Source organism: Paramacrobiotus metropolitanus, unplaced genomic scaffold, assembly GCF_019649055.1.
Source record: "Paramacrobiotus metropolitanus isolate TYO unplaced genomic scaffold, Prichtersi_v1.0 Parri_scaffold0000064, whole genome shotgun sequence".
Classification (NCBI taxonomy): domain Eukaryota; kingdom Metazoa; phylum Tardigrada; class Eutardigrada; order Parachela; family Macrobiotidae; genus Paramacrobiotus; species Paramacrobiotus metropolitanus.
Window position 1 is genome coordinate 587,093 of NW_026570284.1, and position 25,787 is coordinate 612,879.

At 41.2% G+C, this 25,787-nt stretch overlaps 6 protein-coding genes across 8 annotated transcripts; 4 read left to right on the forward strand and 2 right to left on the reverse strand.

Annotated features, from left to right (window-relative positions):
- The first annotated feature begins 24 nt into the window (after positions 1–24).
- Positions 25–1,192, forward strand: LOC129593942 (uncharacterized). Its single transcript, XM_055490456.1, has 3 exons — positions 25–427; positions 525–643; positions 863–1,192. The coding sequence occupies exons 1-3, from the start codon at positions 304–306 to the stop codon at positions 1,001–1,003; spliced, it is 384 nt and encodes a 127-aa protein (XP_055346431.1). The 5' UTR covers positions 25–303; the 3' UTR covers positions 1,004–1,192.
- LOC129593943 (outer mitochondrial transmembrane helix translocase-like) lies at positions 1,092–5,743 on the reverse strand. The gene is made up of 9 exons (XM_055490458.1): positions 5,091–5,743; positions 4,809–5,031; positions 4,403–4,471; positions 3,996–4,127; positions 3,778–3,908; positions 3,481–3,546; positions 3,339–3,389; positions 1,855–1,997; positions 1,092–1,553 (listed from the first exon to the last, which is right to left on the reverse strand). The coding sequence occupies exons 1-9, from the start codon at positions 5,223–5,225 to the stop codon at positions 1,409–1,411; spliced, it is 1,095 nt and encodes a 364-aa protein (XP_055346433.1). The 5' UTR covers positions 5,226–5,743; the 3' UTR covers positions 1,092–1,408.
- Positions 5,744–10,272: 4,529 nt separating this feature from the next.
- LOC129593801 (uncharacterized) lies at positions 10,273–15,437 on the forward strand. 2 transcript variants are annotated; one of them, XM_055490264.1, is made up of 8 exons: positions 10,273–10,402; positions 11,695–11,892; positions 12,163–12,270; positions 12,336–12,618; positions 13,370–13,503; positions 13,721–13,837; positions 13,958–14,148; positions 14,407–15,437. In XM_055490264.1, the coding sequence occupies exons 3-8, from the start codon at positions 12,181–12,183 to the stop codon at positions 15,125–15,127; spliced, it is 1,536 nt and encodes a 511-aa protein (XP_055346239.1). In that variant the 5' UTR covers positions 10,273–10,402; positions 11,695–11,892; positions 12,163–12,180; the 3' UTR covers positions 15,128–15,437. The 2 variants fall into 2 exon arrangements, with proteins under 2 accessions (XP_055346239.1, XP_055346238.1); XM_055490263.1 differs by having other exon boundaries at positions 11,695–11,871.
- On the reverse strand, positions 15,206–20,382 carry LOC129593802 (WSCD family member CG9164-like). The gene is made up of 6 exons (XM_055490265.1): positions 19,963–20,382; positions 17,389–19,841; positions 17,261–17,299; positions 16,870–17,118; positions 16,603–16,660; positions 15,206–15,908 (listed from the first exon to the last, which is right to left on the reverse strand). Exons 2-6 carry the CDS (start codon positions 17,771–17,773, stop codon positions 15,584–15,586), a joined length of 1,056 nt encoding a protein of 351 aa, XP_055346240.1. The 5' UTR covers positions 17,774–19,841; positions 19,963–20,382; the 3' UTR covers positions 15,206–15,583.
- LOC129593839 (peflin-like) lies at positions 19,417–21,758 on the forward strand. The gene is made up of 9 exons (XM_055490315.1): positions 19,417–19,494; positions 19,629–19,662; positions 19,725–19,858; positions 19,942–20,165; positions 20,695–20,810; positions 20,882–20,928; positions 20,993–21,055; positions 21,132–21,255; positions 21,313–21,758. The coding sequence occupies exons 1-9, from the start codon at positions 19,417–19,419 to the stop codon at positions 21,393–21,395; spliced, it is 903 nt and encodes a 300-aa protein (XP_055346290.1). The 3' UTR covers positions 21,396–21,758.
- A 996-nt stretch (positions 21,759–22,754) lies between these two features.
- LOC129593872 (sorcin-like) lies at positions 22,755–25,469 on the forward strand. 2 transcript variants are annotated; one of them, XM_055490361.1, is made up of 7 exons: positions 22,761–23,258; positions 23,313–23,661; positions 24,091–24,206; positions 24,273–24,319; positions 24,511–24,573; positions 24,658–24,784; positions 25,005–25,469. In XM_055490361.1, exons 1-7 carry the CDS (start codon positions 23,159–23,161, stop codon positions 25,094–25,096), a joined length of 894 nt encoding a protein of 297 aa, XP_055346336.1. In that variant the 5' UTR covers positions 22,761–23,158; the 3' UTR covers positions 25,097–25,469. The 2 variants fall into 2 exon arrangements, with proteins under 2 accessions (XP_055346335.1, XP_055346336.1); XM_055490360.1 differs by having other exon boundaries at positions 22,755–23,661.
- Positions 25,470–25,787: the final 318 nt, after the last annotated feature.

The following is a 25,787-nucleotide window of genomic DNA, read 5'->3' on the forward strand; positions in this document are numbered from 1 at the left end:
TGCAACAGTGCCTGCGCAAGTAAAATGGCAAAAATCGCTTCTGAATCTTGTGTTTTTTTTCGAGTCCCGATTTTCGAAAATCATTTCTCGTATTACTGTTTTGACTTTTGATTTATTTATTTAGTTAGGTGCAGTTAGGAAAAACCCGTAGTTGCTGTTGAAATGGATAATATTGTTCAGTGTTTAGCTGGATAGAATAACTTCTTCTTGGATAGAATAATTAGAACCTGCACTTAGTGCACTAGTACTCATTGTCAGCCAAAAACTTTAGGATTTCCGAAATATTGCAGACATCCCTGCAACATGCATACAACTTTGATCCTTATGGGTTTTAAGAAGGGGAAGATTTTCCCCGTGCAGTTCAAAGAACTGTTGCCTTTGAAGCTGAAGAACAGCGTTTCCTTCAAAGGATTACAAGTTGATGCGCGTAAGTTATTGTTTCGTGTTTGGAAGGTTTGCTCGCGCAGTGCTCATGCTGTCAGTGTATATCGGAATGAAATCATATTGTCATTTCGCTGTTATAGCAAGGACATGCCTTCAGCCAATGACGGAAATGTTCGAATGTTTCAAAAAGAATGAATTCAGTCAGACAGCGTGCGCGGCCGAGATCCTTGCGTTCAAAGAATGCAGCATGTTATCCGCGGTAAGCAGTACTAAGCAGTGAAGCACTAATATAGGTAAGCAGCGTCTCATTACAGCGTAAACGTTTCAATGTGATCAATGGTAACTGGGTAAATCGTAAGCATCCTTGTAATCGTCCTAGTCCTCTCGTAAACCTCGTAATTGAGCTTTCGAAGATATCAGATATTAAAGTTTGTGAAAATTACTGTTACTTAGCGCTAATATGTCGGATTAATTGCAGAAAGAAATGGAATTGCAAAAAGTAAACCGGAAAACTAACCAACTGAACCCGAGTTCAGAAAGGCTAACAACTCGCCAGGCGAATGTTCTTCTGGGCAAATTCCCTCAGCACAACGATCCCGCGCCCGATCGCTGGCCCTGAGAAAACAAAATCCAGAGTCTATTTGTTAGTGTTTTTCCTGGTTTTGTATAAAGTTTGAGCGGAATTCTTTTAAATCGCCGGATGTTAATTTGTGCATAGATACCGAAATTTACTGTCCAGTGTCCACTACCTTTTTTGAGTACGACATCGGTGCGCCTTCCAAAATTGTAAAGAAAATTAACAAAAGTTCCTGGAAATTCATAGTGGGATTTACGGATGCCAGATTTACTGCGCTTTGCTATTTCACTTACCACGATACCCAAGGACGGTTACGCTTTCAACAAATCTGGGAACGAAAACGACAACTCTACATACTTATCACAAAAGTCATGACTTCCATTGATAAAACGCTAAAAAGCGCAAACACTGATACACCAAACCAACGAATTTTTTTAACACAAAACTTCACGCAATGTTTCCGGAGCCGCTTAATCTATCGGCCAAAGCGCCGAGGATGCGTAGGTGGGATGCGCTGCCGCTTTGCAACAAGGCATCCTGGAAATCTTCCATATTTATCACGTAGCCGTCGCCATCTCCACCGGCATGCCTGCTGCAATGGAATGCCAGCATTACAAGAAACACAGACACGGTGAAACCTAATGCAGTTAAAAAAACGCTACCAAGAAAACGCTACGCAATCCAAAACTAAAAACTGAAACGTTAAATTAACGAATAGAACGTATCGTTTTGTTTTTTGTAACCTAAAAAGAAAAGCTTTAATCACGGTGGATAAATAAGTAAACGCACAGAGCGAGCGAATAGAATATATTATTAATTTTCATATTTGAAATCCAAAAATGTGAACACTGTAGTTATCAGAGTCAACAAATTAATCGAAGAAGTCAACGTACTGGGTTTGGTTATTCTGCTCTTCCATATCCTCGGAACGATGAAAACAGCGTACAGCTGCTTTTCGGCACAGCTCATGCAAATCGGCACCGGAAAATGTTTCCGTCTGAGCGGCTATCACATTTAACTCAACATCCAGAGCCAACTGAAAGCACCAAATATCAGCACTGTCCACTAGTCATGAAACTGTATCAAATAATATTAGATAGACACAACAGGAAATCCTAGTGACAAAGTATATTCTGCGGTGACAACCAAACGGTAATGTTACGAACTTTTCAGATTACCATACCCGGTGCCACCAGCATCGTAAATCTTGAAGTTTTTCTTAACAGAATACAAACTAACCATACCTGCTCTTTCGCGAGGATTTTCTGCAGTATGAGTGCTCTTTGGCTAATATCCTACGGTGGAAAAGCCAAAAAGAGTAAATAATATGTCATTAATAATCAGGGAATCCTAATTGCTCTGAGTCCTAGGTCTAATCAGTTGTACCGGATATCCAATACAGAATGCGCAAGGCAAACGCCGTCGGATTGCATCATCAACATCTTGGGGCCGCTGTAATCATGCACGCATACATCAGCAATGGTGTATAAATTATTTATAACATTGATCTTCTAATCATGTGGAATAATGTAAAATAACAACGAAACCAAGGGTTTTAGTTAATACGGCAGCTATTGAAGCCGGATAATATGTATATTCGAGTAACGATCTAAAGTGATCCCATCAATTAAAAAGAAAATTGAATTTAACGTACATTTGTCGCACCAAGCACCACAATTTTCGTGTCAGAGCTGGATATTAATCCATCCCAGAGGCTCAAAAACTGAGCTTTCATCATGGCAGTCACTTCATGATCGCCGCGGTCCCGAATTCGCAAAAAGGCATCTGTAGGTGTACACCACAATAACCAAACCAACCAAGTCAGGAACAGAAAAGAAAAAAGCCATCAAATGTGAAACAGTAATTATCTTACCGATTTCATCAATAAAAATTATAGCTGGTTGAATTTTCTCAGCTAAACTGAAAACGGCTGCGGCAAGCTTCTGAGATTCTCCGTACCATTTGTCAGTTAGTGTCGACAATTGTAAATTGATAAACCGAGCATCTGTAACGAACAAGCATGTAACAATTAATACTCGTACACATGTTGGTCTAAAATCTATGCCCTTTCTTATTAAACTGCAAACAGTGAGAACTTCAACGCTCTAATTTTTTCAAACATAATTTTGATCAGTGTAGAAAGTGTATCTCGTTTACATCCACAGCATTTTTACGAATGTAAATAAAAAGCCGTTCTCGACAATACGACTTTCCGTTTCAAATTTGACACGCATTAAATCGCGGAGAATGCATACCTGCTTCCTTGGCCAATGCCTTTAGCCAACATGGTTTTGCCACAACCGGGCGGACCATACAGCATCACACCTACAATCGTAAATCTTGAAGTTTTTCTTAACAGAATACAAACTAACCATACCTGCTCTTTCGCGAGGATTTTCTGCAGTATGAGTGCTCTTTGGCTAATATCCTACGGTGGAAAAGCCAAAAAGAGTAAATAATATGTCATTAATAATCAGGGAATCCTAATTGCTCTGAGTCCTAGGTCTAATCAGTTGTACCGGATATCCAATACAGAATGCGCAAGGCAAACGCCGTCGGATTGCATCATCAACATCTTGGGGCCGCTGTAATGCACGCACACATCAGTATTCGTGTATTAATTATTTACAACACTGAATCACTGATCGTCTAATCATGTGGCATAATGTAGTAAATAATAATGAAACGAAGGATTCCAAATAATACGATAGCTATTCAACCAATTCCTAGTGACATTACCCAGGATAAATCATTATATTCGAGTAACGATTATCAAGTGATACTATCAATCAAACAGAAAACTGAATTTATCGTACATTTGTCGCACCAAGCACCACGATTTTCGTGTCAGAACTGGATATTAATCCATCCCACAGGCTCAGAAACTGAGCTTTCATCATGGCCGTCACTTCATGATCGCCGCGGTCCCGAATTCGCAAAAAGGCATCTGTAGATGTACATCACAATAACCAAACCAGTCAAGTCAGGAGCGAAAAAGAAAAAACCATCAAATGTAAAACCGTAATTATCTTACCGATTTCATCAATAAAAATTATAGCTGGTTGAATTTTCTCAGCTAAACTGAAAACGGCTGCGGCAAGCTTCTGAGATTCTCCGTACCATTTGTCAGTTAGTGTCGACAATTGTAAATTGATAAACCGGGCATCTGTAACAAAAAAAGCATGGAACAATTAATACTCCTACACATGTCGGTCTAAAAATCTATGCCGCTTTCTTATTAAACTGCAAACAGTGAGGCAACTTCAACGCTCTAATTTTTTCAACCATAATTTTGATCAGTAAAATGTAAAGTGAGTGTATCTCGTTTTGTTACATCCACAGCATTTTTACGAATGTAAATAAAAGCCGTTCTCGACAATACGACTTTCCGTTTCAAATTTAGACACGATACGCATTAAATCGCGGAGAATGCTACTGTACCTGCTTCCTTGGCCAATGCCTTGGCCAACATGGTTTTGCCACAACCGGGCGGACCATACAGCATCACACCTACAATAGAAATCCTGATTTACACTCAAGTCCGGACAATTATTTATCAATACTGTAGTTAGTGAAAACTGCAAACTGTTCCAATCCGCAAAAGTGACCAAATAATCACTCACAAGTCACAAAAAACCAATAATTTTAGCATCGATTGTAAGCGTCAGCAGAACAGAGCGAAAATACTTCGACCATTGCGATTTTATTTAATAAATTGACATACGAAGGTAAAAACGACCCAATTTACAGAATCGAAGAAAAACGCTACGTTTTGAAACCAGGTTCCGCAGTGGTACCCACAGTCTGTCAAACCTAAGCACAGGCACAAGTATAATCATTGATTTACCTTTAGGAGGCTGGATAAGCGAAGACGCTCGGGAATCCGCTCGTCGTCGCAATGGCGCCAGGACAGTTCGGCGCAATTCTTCAATCGTACTTTCCAAACCACCGATGTCATCCCAGTCCACAGTTATAGTGGAGGGTTCCACTAGATTCGTCGCCACGAACATTTCATGCTCAGATAAATGTATATCAGGTGAGAGTCCCAGTCGGACGAAGAGATCTCGAGCCTACACACAACAAGCGCGAACTATGATTATCCGCCAAGAAGACTGGAAAGTGTCTGTACCCGTTTCTCGGCCTCCAGTCGCTGTTTTCGGTTAGGCTCGATAATTTCCCGAATGGCTTTCCATGTCATGTAGGACAAGGCAACACATAGAGCGAAACGGACACTCAAACTGACAAACTCTGGATTCACTGGCATCTTGTTATTTTGGTCAAGGTATATCGCGAACGTCGTAAATACAGCCCAGGAGTTCCTCGGCTGTAGTCGTAACACTTCAACATTCAACTTTTCATTAAATAATAGTTCGGTACCAGTCCGTATTAATCAATGGCTTAATATAACAGTGGAAGGACATTAAGGTAGAGGAGATCAACAGCAAACTCATTTCACAATTTCCTAACAAAACAGCTCGTTAACGTTAAAACCTTGAAAGTTTGAGAAGATGGAAGTCGATGTTAGTCCGTTAGACACAATTAGATGAACGAATCCACTCGCACATCCCTCACCTCAGCAGTCAGCGCTTTCTTTCGAGCGTTCAAAACTATTCTTTATCAAGATTATCTTAATGCTTTTATGCGAAACACTTATTACACTCTTTGAAATTTGAAGGACAAACTGTGGCTAAAAACGTGAGATTGATATACTTCCGAAAACTGGGAATATTACTGTAACAGGTTTTCGACTTTGGGCTGCAGAAAATGATGCAATGCTTCATCGGATTATATTTGAGCTAAGTACTACCTTCTCTAACTACCCCGGCTTCATATCTGCTTCCTTTCACGGTATGTATTAAGCTAGCACTAGCAGCAACTGCCACTCTGAGGCGGTCCACATTATCGTCTGCTTACTTCCGGTCAGTTCCACACTACCCGAAACCTTTCCGAGTTTTGTAAACGTTTCGAAAATTGTCAGATAGATCATAGACCACGGTAAAATAATTATGTCCCACATATTCCGAACTAACCTCCCCAGATTAGAAGATCAGAGATCTTGCCAGAAGGCGCAGTACGTAGGCGGATATGTTTCTATTAAGTAAAAATATAAATATGTGTTAATGCGAAATAATAATAATAATTATCCTGCACAAATACCGTGCGATGTGCACGCCTTTCTCGGATAATAATAAAGTAAAATTCATACAAAACATCGTATATTCTTTGTTCCCCAAATAAAGAGGCTCGCGCGCCCATGATTTTCATGCCTGTATAGTACGGTCACGGACTTGGTGGTACTAGTACGATTACTTTTCAGATGCATGTGAATGATAAAAATTATGAACATGATTGAACTTTACTGTAGACTTGATACGTACAACAACACTGTATAAATAAAAATTTACGAGGTATAATTATTTTTTAAAAATTACCCTAATTATAATGGGAAAGCGGCAAGCCGGTAAGTATGCGTATGACGGTAAGTATGTATCTTGTTTGTTAGATCGCATCGCGTCTCCTTCCCCTACCGCCGCAGAGTTACCAGCTGCCTACAAAATCCAACAGCGCGTCATCTTTTGAGTTTTGCAGAATTCACCGAATGGAATCGCAAATTCTCCTTTCCTTTTCCGAAATCCGAAGACAGTTTTGATTGTCATATTGTTATTGATTGTTGCTGGAAACCGTCCGGACTACTTTGGAAAGAACGTAGGGTTGCTTTCTTAATTCGCACATTGTAATCTCTGCTGTTTTATCGTCAGATTCACTGAGCGCAGTAAGTCGTCAATAATCGACACCGCAATGGCGGAAGAGAAAGACTGGCGCTCCAGCAAAAGATCCGTAAACGAACTGCGTATCTGCTTGACCATCCTGACTCTGAGATCCCCAACGACATCACGTTCGTGGTGGGGGACGGATGCAACGAACCCAAGAAGATTTTCAAGTGTCACAAGTAAGTCTGTTAGCGCAATGGCACTCTGTATCGTGAATTTGTCATTTTGATTTGTGATAAGAAAATAATGCTGCTGCAAATCAGCAAATGAAAATAATGCTGCTGCAAATGAGGAACCATGATTCTGTTATAAACAATTTGGCGTATGTGCAAGTGTACAGATACAGCTATTCAGCGATGTCGCCGTACCCAGGTTTTAGATCGAATGTTCAGCGGACCATGAAATCAGCTGCATTTTGTTGACCGATGTTATTTTCCAGTTTAATGAAATTAATGTCGTTTATGGTGTCCAGTGTCCTGCATGTTGTCCTATAACTGTCCACTGTCTGCATCGTTTACCTGTTGCAGATTCATTTTGGCACTGGTTAGTTCCGTCTTCCAAGCTATGTTTTATGGAAGTTTCGAGGAAGTCGAAGTGATTAAACTACCCGATATCACGCCATTCGCCTTCGAACATATGCTTCGGTCAGTTGTTAATTCGATCAGTTCTGTGTGGCTTTTTACCGTCGATTTGAAACGTCATGATGGCGATTGGCGAACAGCGAAAATATACTACTGTGCGATCGGCTATATAGCAGTACCACATTTAATTATACAGGAGCCAAAAGGAGATCCTTTTTCTCCTGCTTTCCAACCTTTGGTGTTTGATTAATGTGAGTATTGATGTTGTGCAGGTTTGCATACGCTGATGAGTGCACCTTCGAGGAGGATGTACCGTTGGTCAGTATCTTCAGCACCTTGTACTGCGCCAAGAAATACCTAATCAGCAAGTTGTTGCGCGCCTGTCGAGATCGGATACAGTCTCATCTGTTCGACGCTTACGAGGCTTCGGATCCTCTTATCGCCATGGAACAGGTATTGTTTGTCAAACCCAGCCTGTTGGCTGAGTTTGTACTGCCTTAAAAACCAGTATACAATTTAAAACGGATAAAGTTGTTCATTATCAATATGCAGATGAGTTAGACTCAACACCATGTTTAATATCGATTAACATTAATTGGAAACCACAAAATACTTACTGTACTCGTAATGGTTGCGCTCAGTCTCCTGCATCAGCCTGTAATGCATGTACTTGTACATAGTACTTGTAGCCTGTAGGTTTCACCCTTTTTTGTTGCGTCTCAGTTTTGCACACATTCTTTCGAATTAAAAATAATCTATCTATCTATCTATATAAAAGAATAAGAAGGTGCACAAAATTTGTGTGTGTCAGGGTCTAAGTCATAGACACCTTCAACCAAACTTGAATGTCTATATACCGTTCGATAGCCCAGAATGTGTAGATTTGTACAAAGTTATCAGATTTCAGAAAAACATAAACAATTTGGAGAAAAATTCAGAACTCTAACATGGAAAGTCTACGGGACGTCAAAAACCAGTTAACGAGCGCAGTTAAGTGAGTAGCCGCCACCCTGTGTGGCTCTGCTCAGTCTGCTGATTTTACCGTAACGGCGAAAAAGTACGGCTTCAGCTTGCAACACATTATCCCGTTCGTAGTCGAGTTCGTTTAATTTACGTTTAAATTTTCGAAGGTAAAAGGCACACGTTTCAACTTTAAAGTGTGTTCGGTTGTCATTTGCAGATTTTTGCAAAACGTACTGTAAAAAACTACACATAGTTATCTGTAACTATGTAAGTATCTGACTGATTCTGACAACTATTCCCGATTTCCCGTAATGAAATTTGAGGGCAGGCACACGCGGAGTGTGCTTGTCCTCAATAGTTTGTGCAGCCCTCAGTTTGTGCAGCTGCTGCAATAGTTTCGCAATGTAAATCTGTGGAAATTGCTGCAAGTAAAAAACTGAAAAAAACGGGAAATTTTGTGTTGGTTATGTTCAGTTTTTGTAAGCTTGGAAACTTCTTGCGAGCTATGCCGCCGTTCGGGTTTCAAACCTCATGTTACCCAATCTGATAGTTTCATAGCAGCCGTGACGCGTACCAGCGGATCTCGCGGAACAACATGCGAGACATTCTGCATAGTGCTTCGTAATTCTGTGGCACAGTAATAACACAATCCCGAATTTACACAAATTAAAAGTATACAGCAATCTTAAGATTGGCGAAAATGGAAAATCAGATTTGCTTTTTGTGTTTTCTGAATTGTCCTTTCAATCCATAAGTAGACGTGGAAAACTGAATGCTAAAAGTAACGGCCACCACTCCGTTACAAACTTTTAAAATCTTTTGTTTCGACTACGACCGTTCACGACCGTTCTCACTACGCTCACCCCGTGCACTAAGTACATAGCGTTCCATTTACCCGGTAAACTACCTTTTCGGTTTTCGCCTTTTACCGTCCGTTATGGTCCGACGTGGGAAAACACTTAGCAGTGTTTCCTGCACAATAATTTTACTATCTTTGAAAAGATGTACGCGTTATTTTAATACCTAAATTCCAGAAATTATTCTTATAAATTCAACAATAAAATTCTTTTGAATTTAATCAGAAATTATTCAGACTGTATATAAAGAGTGCTGCGCGGCATAATAATTATTGGTATTTTTGTCTGACTGTTTAAAGTAGCAGCATTTACGAAAAATACTACTGTACGATCATATAAAACATTTAATTATACAGGAGCCAAAAGGAGATCCTTTTCTCCTGCTTTCCAACCTTTGGTGTTTGATTAATGAGTATTGATGTTGTGCAGGTTTGCATACGCTGATGAGTGCACCTTCGAGGAGGATGTACCGTTGGTCAGTATCTTCAGCACCTTGTACTGCGCCAAGAAATACCTAATCAGCAAGTTGTTGCGCGCCTGTCGAGATCGGATACAGTCTCATCTGTTCGACGCTTACGAGGCTTCGGATCCTCTTATCGCCATGGAACAGGTATTGTTTGTCAAACCCAGCCTGTCGAGTTTGTACTGCCTTAAAACCAGTATACAATTTAAAACGGATAAAGTTGTTCATTATCAATATGCAGATGAGTTAGACTCAACACCATGTTTAATATCGATTAACATTAATTGAAATTTAGTACTTACTTACTCGATGGTTGCGCTCATTCCTGCATCAGCCTGTAATGCATGTACTTGTACATAGTACTTGTAGCCTGTAGTTTCATAGTCTTTTGTGCAGTTTCAGCTTTTTTGCGCTCATTTGCGAATTAAAAATAATAATAAAATAAATAAATAATATCGAGGGCTGTTTAAAACCATAATAGCGTGTGGAAAAATTTACATGTCGCATTGATCTAGGTTAGCATAATTAAGCCCGCGTGGGGATTCTGTATTATGTCACTTTAATGCAGTTTTATACATTTTTCACTATCATTAGATTTTCTTGCTAACTGCGTATACTGCTTTCTAGGCACGCTTTTTGGATGAAGGAGATATTGCTGATATTGCAACTGCGGAAATTCGTTGTTATACTTCGGTTATCCTGAATTCAGCAGGTTTTCTGGATCTTCCGTTGGATTCAGTGAAGCATATTCTTGAACAAGATCGCCTGAGTGCTGCCGAACCGAAAATCTATCGAAGTGTCTGTCGGTAAATAGTGCTATCATATTGCAAGTTTTGCATCTTTTGCTATACTTCGGTATGTCAGAAGTACGCTAAAAATTCCAGTTGGGTAAAATGCAGTATGGATTCTGCCATCGTTACTCTGCGTGAGGCTTTCGGATCGCTGTTATACTTAATTCGCTTTCCTTTGTTCACTCCCGTGGAGTTAGCCGATGGGCCAATGAAGGTATGCTGCGTCTGTAGGTTTGATTGTAATCCGTCCCATGGTAGCCGGACTAGGAAGGTACCTATCTCAGCAAAGTTGTAGCAACCATGTTTAATAGCGTTTAATAGGTTCCTTTGTTGCCTTTAATAGTTTCCTTTGTTTGTTGCATGCGTGCCGTGGTCTAGTTTTATCGAATTTTTATCGTTGGAACAGGATGGCGTATTCACGGACGAAGAAGGCTATAAATTGTTTCAGTACTTCTTCGCAACGTCGAAACCTGCTGTGCCCTTCGCCACGGTGCCGCGTGCGTGCCCGGATAAACCCGAAACGCTGAAATTTATTATGGAAATTTCAAGGATAAATGAGGAATTGCCGTTTGTGATTTACGAGGAGGTCATTTATATTAATCTGCGTCCAGATCTGGCTCCGGGATGCATAGCCTTTTTGAAAGAAATCGTTGGCGGGAAGTATTTTCTGCGGTTTGGGGCTTATCCTAACGAGCATCACAAGGAATGCTCCGGCATTCCACCGGCTGTTGAAGAACAAAACGCCGTGTCTTTCACTGTTAAAGGAGCTTGCTGGTTCGAGTGGGACATCCAAGACGGGAAGGTGTGCGATTTAACAATCGCAGCATGGAAGAAGCCCAGTATTTTTCACAGTGCGGTGTTTGGTTTTGTCACAAACAATGACTTTGCTGAGAAGCTGTTTAAAGGATTTAGTTTGTTGGATGAATACTGCACGGGGAATAGCGCTCGGGGCAGATTTTGTTTTTACCAGTGACTTTTGTTTTGTCCATTATTATAACGAGACTATAATACCAGTTTTTGAAGACTGAAAATCACCGACGTTTGCGGGTATAATTGAGATTTTGTTTCGTGTGACTTTGTTCGATGTCAAAATATTTTTTTTATAAACGCATATTTGCGATTGATTTTCTTTGGGTTCGGGTCTGTCCTAAGAAATCCACAGGCAAAATGCCTGGTTATTAAAGTATTAAAGTGCGCCCAGATCCGGCTCCTGTTTGTGGTGCTTTGATATGAAATAACCCGTTGTCGCCTTGTGGGAGAAAATTTTTTGCAGTTCAGATATTATGTGAATGATAAACAATCCGCAGGCATCCCGTCAACACGAACGAAACTTGCTCTCGTACACGGCTTCCTGGTCCGAGTGGGAGATCATAGACGGGAAAAGTTCTCGACTTGACCACTGCAGCCTGGATGAGCCAGTCGTCTGTCACAGTGCGGATTGTGGATTTATTGACGACAGTGATCTGAGGGACTGAAATTTAAAGGTGAATCAGTGCGCACTTACGGTACGAGTAGTTAAACGAATACCCACCCGTATTGCTAACGGTATGAGTTGCTAAGATCGTAACACCTACTTAGCGGCCGAACCTCAGTTATGCAAATTTATTCACATTCCAATCTTTAACGGCGAAATGCGAAATACACTCTTGCAATATCGAAACTGCACCTGGAATACACTAAGCTGACCTTTGAGTGCTTAATCAGTGTTTCTAATTTTGCGCACCTTGTCCTATTAACAACTTCATCAATAAACTGTGCACTTTATATTTTATTAGGTACTAAAACATTCTGTAATGGAACCTCTATCGTGTGGTACTACTAGAATTAACAGCTGCGCCAACATATTTTCCGAGTGCTATCCAGATGATTCCTGTGTATTCAAGGTAATTAATTACTTTAAATCGCACCATGTAATGTTCTATAAGCCGGAGTGTTTCTGTCTTGCAAGCATACTAATCACCGACGGAAGAGACCGGATACGCCAATAGATCACGATGTGCAAACAACCTTCAACGATTTGGAATTATGGATAGTTCAGCATAACTATCTGGTGCAAGCTATCGAACATTATCTCAAGGAAGGACCGCTTGCAACAACCAAGCGTTACATTTATGAAACAGCTACGCGATTTAAGAAATCCAAAGGTCAGCTGAACAACGACAAACTCCATCTGGGAAATGAAATGATTTACGCGGGAAGGTCACTGGAAAGTTACGACCGCGGTCTCTATGGTAATCAGCACCTATCGGTACCTCTGAAAAGTTGACCATAAGCTGATACAAAACAGCGATAATTTATAAAAAAAAGCTACTTACTCAAGAAAAAAAGCTACATAATGCAATACTTGCTGTCGAGTACGGGATGGATTAGTTCGATTTGAAAAAATACTCCGGCATACCCATATTTGCTCAAGCCGGCTGTGTACATACAATTACGCTAAGTATCTCAACGTGTGTAATTATCCAGTATTTTATTTTTTAGAGATTCTATCCTGTTCCAAAAATTACTTACTGTTCGTACTTAATGTATGTTGTTATGTACAAATCTGTGTTTTTACTCGAATTTGGTCTACAAAACAAGTTGCTTATAAAAGTAAAAGATCACTGTATACGTAACAGTGTGCACAGCCTCAGCCGACAACAGAAATAGGCGGCCTAATCACACGGACCATCTGCGTTGGTGGCAGTTGTGGTCCTACGTCAGCTATATGATATTCTATCACACATCTGGTTACCTTAGAAAGCTGAATGTGTAAACTATAAAGATATATGTATTTTTTTCGTATATCTTTCTGTAATTATTGTAATATGCAAGCAATACATTCGAATTCAATTACAAATTTGTAATCTGTACTTACTACGCCAACATGAGTACAGTATATAGCGAATATGAATAAATTTACTTGCCGGTTTCGGGTTCCCAAATAGGCGGTGAACAATTTTCAGGCCGGCATAATATTGCTAATGTACTAAATTTCTGCAGGAATGGTCCTGGTAAACGTTGGACTGGGACAGTGGGATCTTGGTCATGAGGAATCAAAATTTGTTACGTTAGTCGCCATGAATTACCTTCTTCCGGTGCGAAATTTCATTACCCACACATTGCGCCCAGCACTGGTTCGTAAGTGTTTGCTTGCTTACCTACATACAAATTCTATGACATTCACAGTCCACACAATCATATGCATACACAGATACATAATTATGTAATTTACAGTAAATGACGCTATGCTCTGGTGTTATTTATCTGCAGATCGTGCAATAATTATTAATGGCTGTAGAAGCAGGTTTTTGGCAATCCATACTTTTTTCACGAAATTGCTTACCATTGTAGAAGGAACGGCAACTGCTGCATAATCGGCGTGCAAATTTGGACGCCGTACAAAATGTGGACAGTTCTGCTTCGGACACCGATAGAGAAGCTTCAACAACGTCGAAAAAACAACAGAGGGTGCTGATTTTGTTATCTACGTACTTTTTCATTAGTAATACTTGAAGTATTGATAATTTATCACGCATAAGCGTCGCCGATCTTCTTCAGATACTTTGTGCGAACTAACGCATTTTCTAGAGACGAAATCGCCAGAGAACTGCACGACAGGGATTCGACGAACAGCTATCAGAAGCCAAGACTGTGAGTCGGCACATTCAGGAAGAGAAAAAACGCATCCTAATCTCTCTTCTGCGATTTGTGGAGTGTCAACTACAGTACATGCAGAATAACCTTATTATTGTCTCGGCACTGCGAAACTCTTTAGCCAGGTTTGTGTGGCTTTTGGGCGTAAAATACCATATGCAGCTATTTTAAAGTTGGACAATACCATGCACTCAGAAAAAATTATGGACAATCATAATACAGAGTATAATCATGCACGAATACATTACATGACCTTTATAATTATACTCGTTTCTATTGTGTAATTGTCGCTGACATGCATCCGATTTAGTGCGGAATGTTAGTACAGTAACTTATGGTTATTACATTAAGGTGTACTTAAAATGAAATGTACATCTTTACAGAAGACTGGAACCGGAATTCTCCACACTATTAAAATGGCCGCCCCACGCTTCTCACATAACCGCAAGTGAGCCCAGCATCCATCACACCAGCCCAGATATTTCGAGCACCCCCTCCCAAGGATTTGCCGACAGCAAGAGTACGGAGACTGTATCAGCGGCTGCAGCATTCATACCGCTCACTCAGTCCTTCCCCCAAAAAATGCGTCCCCATGAATTTCACGAACGCGACGGTTTCGATCGTCTGCTGGACGAAACGCACCGTACCAGCCGCAGTGCGTCCACTCCCTCATTGGCCCCCAGTACCGACCAATCAGCTGAGCCGACGTACTGGGACGATACTGCCACTGATACTGAGACGTACAACGAAACAACCGATGATTCGTTCAGTCAGTCACAAGAGACCATCGCCTCGCAATCGTCTTTTCATGAGGAACGACCGAAAAGAGCGTCGCAGTTCCTGAAGAAATTTCTACCCTCGACATGGATCTCCAGTCCGGCAATACTGCACAGCGAGCAGGGTGGGATCTTTCAGCAGGTGATGAAGCCGGTGAATGCCGTGCGACGGACATGGGGCGCAGTGAAGTCGGTGGTTAGTCTGTCGCGACAACACTTGGAACCGGATGGCACGCATCCTAAAGGAAGAGGAACGATCGCCGAAAATGAGATGACACTGTTCAGTGTTATGGAAAGCCTGAGGAAATCCGGTGCCGCAATCAATTAAACAGACATGACGTCCGTCGCATAGTTTTACGGGACAGTTGCAATCGAATACAAGGAAATCGAAAATTTGTTGCACTGGTGTATTTTTTTCGGTCTCTCGATGGTTCGGAAACAAGCTTGACTTATTGTACGAGCTCGTACACCGCATAAAATTATAGTGAAATACAAAATTGCTACGAAAACATTTTTTAAAGCAAAATTGTACTCATGGTCAGTTATGACGTGAAGCTCACAAAGCCGACGAAGCCCACTAGTACAGGAAACAATTTTACCTGTATGCTTTAACAGCGGCTACTCTTGGGTTTTTTTGTGAGGTTTAATGTAAAAAACCAATGGACTGGAAAAGTTATTGAACAAATAACAAAGCTAAACATAACAACGAACTGAACTGACTGGGAAACATTTCCAAAAACGCACTCGAATCCAGTGTAAATCACAGTTATCGCGGAAATACAAATTACGGCGCTGCCGCTGCATCGTCCTCTCCATTCCATTCTACACTGTCAAATTTACTAAATTTCCACTCTTCCACTGCCTGCTGTACGAGATCTCGGGCGTTCTCAATTTGCTCCTTCATTTCCGGAGTGTACGGTTCAAAGTCCATCTTGAACTTCCGCCGCCTGAATAATCCTTCGTACTTTTCCACGACACAGTTTAGCATGTTCTCGTCTAACTGATCCTTAAAGCCAAGGAAATCAATCACTTTTAGGAGTTCCTCTTTTTTGTTGGTCAGCAGTTCTTCGAACTGAACAACATGGACGGTGACTGGATTCTGCGATAACCTGCACAAATGCCAAAAGGTCGTTGGGCGTTAATTCTGGCAGTAACGTTTTAGCTAACTGTAGCTACTAGCTAGTACAAAGCATAGAATGGCACTTCTTTCGCATGTTGCGCATAGCCTGAAATTACTGCATCAGTGTAGGCGGCGCAACGCCAAAAATTTAATAATTATTATCACGAGGAAGAAGTACAAGTACTTGTACGAGAGTATTTGCAGCTTTAGCGAGCAGTGCTATAGTACATGCCGTCAAGCAGCGAATACAACTACGTACGTTTCAATAAAACCAAATTTTGTAAATGCGGCTTTTTGCAACAAATACTGTATCGCTGTCTTCCTCATCTGCGATGCCCCAAAGCTATCGACAGAGTACGAGTTTATTCTTCGCGATCGGTAGTTGACCTTATCACTTAATAATTATTTACAGTTAACCCAACACACAATCTGACGAATGCCGCTTCCGAAAATTTAGTTGGCGATCGAAACAGTTATACTATTACGCTGTAGTACATGTATGTACTCTTACAATTGTTAAACAGCCTATAAATGAATGGGCCTTAAAATTAACAAATTGTAAGTAAATTTGGTTCACCAATATTCATACATGATAATGCAGTAAAAAAATATTAGGGCAAGTAATGCTGACACTTTTCATATTTTATCAGGCAGCATCTGCAGATAGACAGTCATAGACTTACCAGTATTCGTTCATTTCCTTCCATTCTTCTATAGATTTAGGAACAAACGATCTCCACTCTGCAATTTACAAATTTAAATTTATGTTCACGACATGCGAGTGCAAGCCTTTCATAAAAAATCTGCAAAAGAATGCGTTCGACTAGAGAATAAATGATAAATGTGCAGGGCGGAATTCATGGGCTTATTTATATTACACAGTACTTGCAGAGAACGAGTTGCTACAACTAAATTGTATGTGTTCAAATATGTTATTATAAAGAACATACCTTCGGTATCATAAGAATCTCCTTGTGCAATGCCTGTATGTGTTCGCGTCTTGTACTGGTTCCATTTAGCCAGAATGGCATCTTCCGGTTTTCTCACCAAGAGTATCACTTTCTTATAATTCGCTTTCGTGGCTTTTTTACCGTAACCGTGTGTTTTGACCACAATCACTTTGCTGTCGGCAGTCACTTCCCCATAAAAGCCACCATGGTACAACTGAAAATCGGGTACAGCCGAACCGGTCCATATTCCTGCAGTGAATCGTCAAAATTAATGGTAGATACACGAATATTGAATTTATTAAATTTTGTAAGTGCATCCATAGGATAGCTGGTTAACTTGATATTCTCTGCAGCAAGTGTAATTAATGCGACTTTTCTATAAGTTTATTACCTGTAATTTGTTCGATAGCGCCGCGAAGATACGTATTTCCTGCAAAAATATTTACCATGATCAGTAAGAAAAGTTGTGGATTTATGTGAATGCAAGTTTATTTCATAGGACAACAGTAAATATTTTACCGGATCCGGTGAAAGAAGCCAGTGCGATCTTTGGCAAAGGTGTCGGAGAAAAGTTCAGGATCTTTCTACACGGTCGCATCTTGGGATCTAATTCCGGCCCAATCGGTCCTTCTTCCTGTGGACTGATTAAGCGCATACGAATCAGCGGTAACGTCGACAACAGTCCTGCCCCAGCGATAATGCACAGCATTAACGCCGTGATAAACCATTTGCAACGGATCTGGCTGAGGGAAGATTTCAGGAAGAAGCGGACTTTTTCCCTGTACATGGAAATTCTGTATGACAGCGGGATTCCCTTGGCTGGTTCATCTGGAATTAGACCGGCTTCCTCAAACTCACTCCACGTTAAGCCGTCGGCTGTACTTGTCATCCTTGCCCGAACCATGGAGATGGTAGGGTTACGCAAATATTTATGAAAATAAACTAGGAAAGCGCTTTTTAATAATTTAAATCCTTTAAAGAACAAAAACAAATGCGTGCATTGGCAATATAAACTAAAATAGCTACGTATTCATTTGCGATGCTCATGCATGTGTCGCGAGAAAGGGCGATGTGTTGCCCGCAGGGCATTAAATTTACAGCTGCAGTCGTGTTCACTTTCAGTAAATGTAAGTAAAGACGAACACCATTTTCCGTGCACACAGCATTTTATGAGAATCCGCGTCTGAAGGTACAAGTAGAAACCAGAATGATAGAAAGATACAGAACCGTACATGCCTACCTTACATCTTACAACGAAGACAAAGAATTCTATCCGTAGAACATTTTTATCTTCTATTCCAGCTGTTTTAAAATTTCGAGTTTTTAGAATACCGATAAAAACATAGTGCAAACCTACTGTAGTGGTGTTAGGATATTTAAATTATTATTATAAATCTTGTAGGGGTAAAATACAGATTTCTAGCCTCTATGTTAACGTTTGTTCACAATTAATTTGTATGCGGGTAGTAATTGTTAATTTACGTATACGCTACTTAATTATAAGAAGTAGAGTACAGTCGGAACTTGTTATCTTTCCGAACAAATAAATGCCGTGAAATAAAGTCGATATATCGAAGTACGTATGTAAAGAATATTTAGCCACTATATTTATTCACTTGTTGTAAATCAAAGTCACAGCAAAGCTGCCAAGGAAACACATATCAATAATTTTAATATCGTGTAGTATTACTCTGTAGTATCGTATTAGAATATTTATATATCGTATTAGTCGACGCACAATGCCCTTTCTGTGATCGTATCAACTTCCGTTCTAGATTACCTACAGTGCGTAACACATCGTGACTTTTAGTAAATCAAATTAAGTTATTTCCGAAATAAAAAGTATATTCAACACACCGTGTGTTGAATACACTTTTTGTTTCGGAAAATAAATTAATATGATTTACTAAAAGTTACGGCACTAGGTTATGGTTTCCCGGAACGCTTTCCGAATCGTTGCGTTGCGGTACTGTGCTAGTGACACGAAATAATATCGATTAAGCCCAATAAAGGCGTCATCAACAGTTCACTACTCTACTCGAATATGGTTACACAGGCATGGCCGATCTGTGTATACTCGAGTAATCGTCCAGTAATATACCGATCGCACTGCCCTGGATGAGTCCTCATCCCGTCGACGCAAGCAACTAATTATCCAGATCAACGGCGCTGTAACAAACATTTTTTCTAATCACATTGTGAAGAGGAGCCGGTATATGTGTACACGGTCCCCATTTCCCTCCCGCGCAATTACACAACACACTGCACTGTTTGTACTTTCCCAACGCCTGGAACATACTTGAGCATGCGGGTAACCGGAAATATCAACGGCATACCATATCGATCGCCGCAGTGACGTCAATACCGCTTCGTAGTAGATCATTCATCCGCTTTACACTGTTACACACGCAAGTACAGGCTGAAGCAGTTCCACTGACTCTGAGATCAGCCAGAGTGACTCGCTGCAGCACCACGTCAGATGTTTTTTCGCTGCACAGATTATGTATATGATGCCTTCCGACCGATGTCATTGTTTGCTAAGCTAGCATGGGAAATGACTATTCTACACACATGATCGGCGGACGCCCTACTTATCATCCGCCGCACGCCCGCAGTGGTGGTGCCGTAGCAACTGCCGCTGTTACACCCCGTATAACGAGTACACCCCGTGCAGCTCACCCTCCGCGTGCTGCTGCTACTCGAACCAACTCTAATCATCGTGATCGCGCTGCACGTCCAACCGCACCTCCTGATTCCAGAATGAGCGGATCCCGAAGCCCCGTCCTAGCTATGGTAAATACTAATAGTTTTGTATCCTCCCTGTTTTGTATCCTCCCTGATCGTTATGATTGCAGCTGCAACGCCGTCGAGCACGGATGCACCGCCCTCCTATGACGATTTGTTTGGCGGTCCTCCTCAATCGTTTGGCAGCCCCCCTGAACCGTTTGCCAGTCCCCCTGGATCAGCCCGATCTACGAAATCAAAATCAGTGAGTCAGCAACAACAGACAGCTGACTGATACCGTTATCTGGCATACAGACAGTACATGCAACATTTTCGTTAATATGTTAGAATGCTGATTACTATCAGTACCCTACACCGCCGCCGTCCACAGGGCATTATTCGGGCGCGTCAGCTTCCCCGCGTCCTTCATGGCGTCAACCCGACCCCGTGCCCGCATATAACGCGCCGCACGGCTACGCATCTGCTCCTCCGCGTTCCTTGGTGCACAACGCGCAAGAACAGGAAGACGAAGAGGAACTGCGCACCTGGTTCGCAGCCATTGATGAATCCAAGTAAGTCGCACGTATTTTAACACGATACCAGCGCGTACGGGTGCTTTGTGTCTCCCATTCAGTTTTAAAATCAAAACGATTACTTCACGTGCACATAGCGTAGCTGTGTGCAGCAGATTAGCTTAATTGCTTAAACTGCACGTGTCTGCTTGTATGATGTAGTCAAATAGACACTGAGACAAGCGTCAACAGATGATTACAATTTACATTACTGCAGTACTTGTCAGGCTATTAAGTGTAAACAGCTGTAAACAAAGCGGTTCAGATCAGGACTAAGCCGATTGCGCAAACCGAATCCTTCCCACGAAACTAGCGACGAATGAGTGAAGATTGTGATAAGCCGTCGATCGATCAGCGGAGGTGACAAACACTGCAGTAATTGCGGTTAGATGATAACATTCCGGAAATGCTTTCGTCGTTCATTTTATCAAAATGAGAAAGTGCACGGTTTAAAATTATTTGGCCTTTGCGATTAATGTAATTAATGTTAATTAATTAATTAAAATTACGCCCTATTTGGATTTTTTAGTGATGGACATATCTCGGCACAGGAGCTGCGTCAAGCATTGCTGAATGATAATTTCACCCCGTTTCATGAAGACACCGTCAAAATGATGCTGAAAATGTTCGACAAAGATATGAACTGTAATTAAGTTCTGGGATGCTTATTCCTTGATATTTCCACATATTTGCTCATATTTGCTGATATGTTTTAGCCCAGATTGAGTTTTCGGAATTCGCTGGACTAAAGCGCTACATTTTGGTATATGAGACGATTTTTCTGTGTATCCTTTTTAACGATTTTATTGACGACTACTTATTCGCAGGAATGGAAAAAAACATTTGATCAGCATGACAGTGACCATTCGGGATCCATTGACGTCGACGAGGTAAACATCTCACCGTACCGGAACTTAACTACCACATTGACATTTAGGAATGTTCAATAAATCCTTTATTTCTTAGATTGCTCATGCTCTAAGCACAATGGGATACACGTTCTCGCATAACTTCTGCAAAGTGCTATGCAAACGCTTCAGCTCCAAGACAGGAGCACGCATGGACCTTGACGCATTCATTTACGCATGCGGTATGATATCACATTTCACTCATAAAAGATTTATAATATTTCCGTTTGTTTATGCAGCAATGATTAACGCTCTCGCCAAGGAGTACCGGAAAAAATTCCGAACGGAATTCCTGGAAGAATACGTTCTTAAAAAGCTGTGACAGTGGTCGGACTGTACAGATACGATACAACTTGAATCTCAACCGGAACAGATTATATGTCCAGCAATTGTTCTATTGTTGTGTATGTCTTGCCAGAACGATATGACAGAATCATCCTGGTCCAGTGTCTTGTTGGTTTTTCGAATGTTTGCAAAATACTCCGCTCCTTTTTTAGGTCTGCATCTGCAACATTCTTTTGTACCCGTACATTTTTATGTCCCGTAGATTTTCAATTGTTGTATTGTATTTTTTCCGATTTACTGTAAATACGGATGCCAATATGCTGTTTTCAAGGCCCGTTTTCTGCCACTGGCCGTCAGCAGACTTTCGGTCATTTAAGGTAATTAAATTTCCATACCCGGTTTTGTGTTACGTAACCGCAGATTAAAATTAGAAAACAGACCGCGAGCGTATGAACGCCGCGGTGACGACTCATGACTTGGGGAATGGGGAGCGAATTTCGGAGTTTGCTATAATTTCACTAATTACAGTACTAACTAGTAAATTAAAGGCAAGTTTGAGGAATGGACAAATGCAGTATGTAGTATATGATCCACAGTCTGACCGGAAACCGGCTTCTACGACAGCCAATCACATCAGCCAACGTCAGAAGCGATAAATGAGACTGTTGGCTTCGTTCGAGGCGCTGAGCTAAAATAAGTTTGGTTTCCGGAAAATTTCTGCTCATCTCATAGTGTTCACACTACTCCTATCCGCCGTATCAAAAAAACCATCACATTTTCATTGAATACACCTGATTCGTCGTGAAATTCTGAACAAAACGGTTGAGGCCGATTTTGAAATAGAGAGGGGGGCCCCAACACAGCCTGACTGGAATTTTCAAAAATGTACTTCTCCTACAGCTTTTATCGCATATTTTTTTCGAAAATATTCCTGAACTCACCGTCAAATTCTGAACAAAACGGTTGAGTGCCAAATTTCAAATTCGTTCCTCCCCAAGCACGTCCACCCGGGCGGTCGCCTATGTCACAACCCAAGTTTTGGGGCATTCCCCTGACCTCAGAAATAGAGAAAAAATTTGCGCTTGAAATACTAATTGTATCACTGAAAAGGCTCGAGAAGATGTCTTGACTGCTCTTGGGGCCAGGGAATGCCCCAAGAACAGGCTGTTTGGTGACCGCCCGCAGTAACGGTCTGGGAAATGAATTTCAAAATCGGCCTCAACCGTTTTGTTCAGAATTTCACGACGAATCAATGGTGTATTCAGAAAAATTTTCCGATGAAAACTGTAGGAGGAGTTTTTTTTCGAAAATTGCACAGGGGTCTCGCGACGGGCCTGCTCCTATCCGAATAAATGAATGAAAAATTAACTTCGTAGGACAAGGTGATTATTGATAGAAATAGTTATCACTTCTGATGTCAGAGACTCAGCGGCTATATGCCATGCCGCTCGAGGACGCTGGCTCATTGTCAGGTGACCGATATTCATAATGAGTCACTGACGTCAGCAATGTTGTGATAACCGCCAATCTCAACTGAGACGAAGTTCGTGTTGATGTCACTGCTGGAACGGTAGTAGAATAGCTCCTATCACGGTCATAGCAGCCCATATCATTTTCCTTTCCTTCAAAACTTTGTGATAGATTTCCCCCCTTATCTGTACTATCAGGAAACAATTATCTCCCACTGGTTTTGCACCGTAATTTTTACTGTTTTATTTATCATTTGGATTTATCTGGCGACAGATAAGTAAGGAAATGGCCGTCTGTCATCTGGAGTCGTAAGAACGAGTATAATAAACTATGGGCAACGAGGAATCAGCCCCATCAGACAATTTCACTAAATCTGGTTCGTCTGGGATGAAGAGGCAGTCTACTCCTAATTCGGTTCCACAGCGTAATTGTAAGGAAGCCTCTGTGCGTAGTAAGTGCGCCCCAATCACATCCCGTGTTGCAGCTGATAATCCTGAAGCTCCACCAGCGTATGACGATCTGTTTGGGCCGCCTGGAGGCGCATCCTCCTCGGCCGGACCACCGCGGACGTCCGTACAGAGTCCCGTCCATGCCAATCCCCCTGCCACACAGTATTTCCCCGCGTCCGTGGTCGGTCATGGCAGCCACACCAATGGACTACTGCACAGCGGAAACTATAATCAGAATGCGTTGCTCTCCACGACCACCTCGACACAGTCGAATGCTGGTCGACTTAGTCCCAGTTTCTTCGCCAATTCACGCCTGCCACAGTGGCAACAGGAGGAGGAGGAAAGGGAGCTGCGAATGTGGTTCGAAAATGTGGATGAAAATAAGTGAGTCAATCGCTTGGATTTCGTAATTGAAATTCTGTTGATTTATGTTCGTCCGTTCGACAGTTTTGGTTGAAATTCAAAATTCAATAGTCCTATAACACTAACAACAGAGTCAATGAAAAAGGTAATGATCTATAAATAGCCCAGAGTCACTTATAATCAATATTCAACAGTATTCAGTCGATAATCTCTTCCTCGCCTGCTTTGTGTTTTGTGATGCGTCTTTTAACTTTTGCATTATTGTTGATTATTCGCAAGACGAAGAGGTATTAATACATCACTATTTTCTTGTCGTGCATTTCCTTGTTTGCGTTTTTGTTTCGTTTGGTATAGCGAGTGAAATTTTTGCATATTTAATATCTGAAAAATTTGGACTGTTGCAGCTATTTGCTACTTCGCAGTGTTCTTAGTATTGCATATTATTTTTAGTGACGGGCATATAACCGCCGAGGAATTACGCATGGCGTTGCTGAACGATAACTGGACGCCGTTCAATATGGACACAATCAAAATGATGCTGAAAATGTTCGACAAAAATTCCAACGGTACTTTTGCACACTTGTATGTCAGAACTGCATAGCTTATTTTGATTTTATCGTTTGTACGCGTAGATCGGATAGAGTTCGAGGAATTTGCCGGACTAAAGCGTTATGTCCAGGTGAGTTGGGCATTGGGAATTGTTCTATTTTGGGCTGCAGGATAGACATTTTATTTCCGAATACCGACAAGCGACGGTGTTTGGGGATTTGACTCATTTAACGACTCGTAAAACCAACCGTAAAATGTAAATTGTTGTACAAGTAGTGTTGTTGGGTGAGCATTATAACTCCGCTTGCTTGCATTTGGTAGGAATGGAAAAAGGTTTTTGATCAGTACGATGACGACCATTCCGGCACCATCGACGTCAACGAGGTTAGCAGAAGCAAATCAATGTTTATTACCCAGTGGTGTTTCGCTATTTCCTCCACTTGTCTGAATGGATGGTGTTCGTTGTAGATACAGCAGGCATTTCAAGGCATGGGATACACATTTTCTCATCCGTTTTGCGCCACACTGTGCCGTCGGTTTAGCAGTAATCGGTCCATCCAGTCGATCAATCTGGACGCTTTCATTTATGCATGTGGTAAGTGGCGTGAGTTTTTATTTAAAACCGGTTGCAAATTTCAAGCAACATGCACATCGTGTATGTTCAATATAATTTGTACAATAATGATGTGTTCGTTCTCAGAAAATTTTTCAAAAATGATTGACAGTTTGTTGTATTTACGGAGTTTACTCTTACCTATGGGTTTGTTATTTTTCTGCGCTTGATAATGTCTGTTAATGTGTGTTTCATTTTGCAGCGATGGTAAATGCCTTGTCCAAGGACCACGAGAGAAATCGACGCGGCATCTCCTTCGAAGATTTCCTTAGGCAGTGGATCGCGTCTTCATGACCATGTATTATACGTAAAATTGCCTGCACCGTTTTGTGCCGTATTCCCAGCCATTTGTCCGCTCAAGCCTTAGACGTCGATCATTTGTGGGAGTTTTATTTTCAGTTTGCTTTCGATTTCGGTTGTTTCTGTACAAAGCTGATTATTGTGTTTACTGGTCAATCCCAAATCGTAGATTTTGGAAGGTTTTTAGACTTTGCTGGTATTTATTTGTACTTGTCAGCTGTAAACGTTGGTTTATGGGATTTAATTGCTTACTTAATGCACTGTATTACCGGAAGGTATGAATGTATGATTACTGAGATTTTGGATCTGGTGCAGTCGCAGAATAATTGGTAATACAGTACGTATATAAATATTCGAATCTACAAAACCTTTAGAGAATCCAGTACGTAAAACTTAATGCAGACCTCTTTGCACCTAAACCATAGCGTTTGAGCATCTCAGTATAAAATATCTACCGAGATTACCTGAGTACGTAAATTTTCTGAGTACTTATCCATAATGCTTTAAGTATTAAATTGTAAGGTCTAAAAATAGCGACACATGACAGCAAGCAATATTCGATTACTCGTCCTCCAATTTACACTACCACCGAAGCCTGCTTGCTACCTGGCAGACCGGAAGTACGCAGAAATGAAAGCTGAAAACAGCTTGTCGGAAATAGCTGCTTTCAGTGTTTTCAGCTGAA

What these genes read in the sequence shown, in the direction of transcription:
- LOC129593942 (XM_055490456.1), top strand. Translation starts at nt 304, where the DNA reads ATGCATACAACTTTGATCCTTATGGGTTTTAAGAAGGGGAAGATTTTC. An exon ending in AGGATTACAAGTTGATGCGC is followed by an intron (nt 428 to 524) that starts GTAAGTTATTGT and finishes TCGCTGTTATAG; the next exon opens with CAAGGACATGCCTTCAGCCA. An exon ending in AATGCAGCATGTTATCCGCG is followed by an intron (nt 644 to 862) that starts GTAAGCAGTACT and finishes GATTAATTGCAG; the next exon opens with AAAGAAATGGAATTGCAAAA.
- LOC129593943 (XM_055490458.1), bottom strand. Translation starts at nt 5,225, where the DNA reads ATGCCAGTGAATCCAGAGTTTGTCAGTTTGAGTGTCCGTTTCGCTCTA. An exon ending in TGGTGCTTGGTGCGACAAAT is followed by an intron (nt 3,547 to 3,777) that starts GTACGATAAATT and finishes CGTGCATTACAG; the next exon opens with CGGCCCCAAGATGTTGATGA. An exon ending in GAGCAGAATAACCAAACCCA is followed by an intron (nt 1,554 to 1,854) that starts GTACGTTGACTT and finishes ATTCCATTGCAG; the next exon opens with CAGGCATGCCGGTGGAGATG.
- LOC129593801 (XM_055490264.1), top strand. Translation starts at nt 12,181, where the DNA reads ATGGAACCTCTATCGTGTGGTACTACTAGAATTAACAGCTGCGCCAAC. An exon ending in ACACATTGCGCCCAGCACTG is followed by an intron (nt 13,504 to 13,720) that starts GTTCGTAAGTGT and finishes TTACCATTGTAG; the next exon opens with AAGGAACGGCAACTGCTGCA. An exon ending in CTGCGAAACTCTTTAGCCAG is followed by an intron (nt 14,149 to 14,406) that starts GTTTGTGTGGCT and finishes ACATCTTTACAG; the next exon opens with AAGACTGGAACCGGAATTCT.
- LOC129593802 (XM_055490265.1), bottom strand. Translation starts at nt 17,773, where the DNA reads ATGGTTCGGGCAAGGATGACAAGTACAGCCGACGGCTTAACGTGGAGT. An exon ending in CGCTATCGAACAAATTACAG is followed by an intron (nt 17,119 to 17,260) that starts GTAATAAACTTA and finishes GATTCACTGCAG; the next exon opens with GAATATGGACCGGTTCGGCT. An exon ending in AGATTCTTATGATACCGAAG is followed by an intron (nt 16,661 to 16,869) that starts GTATGTTCTTTA and finishes TGTAAATTGCAG; the next exon opens with AGTGGAGATCGTTTGTTCCT.
- LOC129593839 (XM_055490315.1), top strand. Translation starts at nt 19,417, where the DNA reads ATGGGAAATGACTATTCTACACACATGATCGGCGGACGCCCTACTTAT. An exon ending in GAAGCCCCGTCCTAGCTATG is followed by an intron (nt 19,663 to 19,724) that starts GTAAATACTAAT and finishes TTATGATTGCAG; the next exon opens with CTGCAACGCCGTCGAGCACG. An exon ending in CGCATTCATTTACGCATGCG is followed by an intron (nt 21,256 to 21,312) that starts GTATGATATCAC and finishes TTGTTTATGCAG; the next exon opens with CAATGATTAACGCTCTCGCC.
- LOC129593872 (XM_055490360.1), top strand. Translation starts at nt 23,159, where the DNA reads ATGGGCAACGAGGAATCAGCCCCATCAGACAATTTCACTAAATCTGGT. An exon ending in GTTCGACAAAAATTCCAACG is followed by an intron (nt 24,207 to 24,272) that starts GTACTTTTGCAC and finishes TTGTACGCGTAG; the next exon opens with ATCGGATAGAGTTCGAGGAA. An exon ending in CGCTTTCATTTATGCATGTG is followed by an intron (nt 24,785 to 25,004) that starts GTAAGTGGCGTG and finishes TTCATTTTGCAG; the next exon opens with CGATGGTAAATGCCTTGTCC.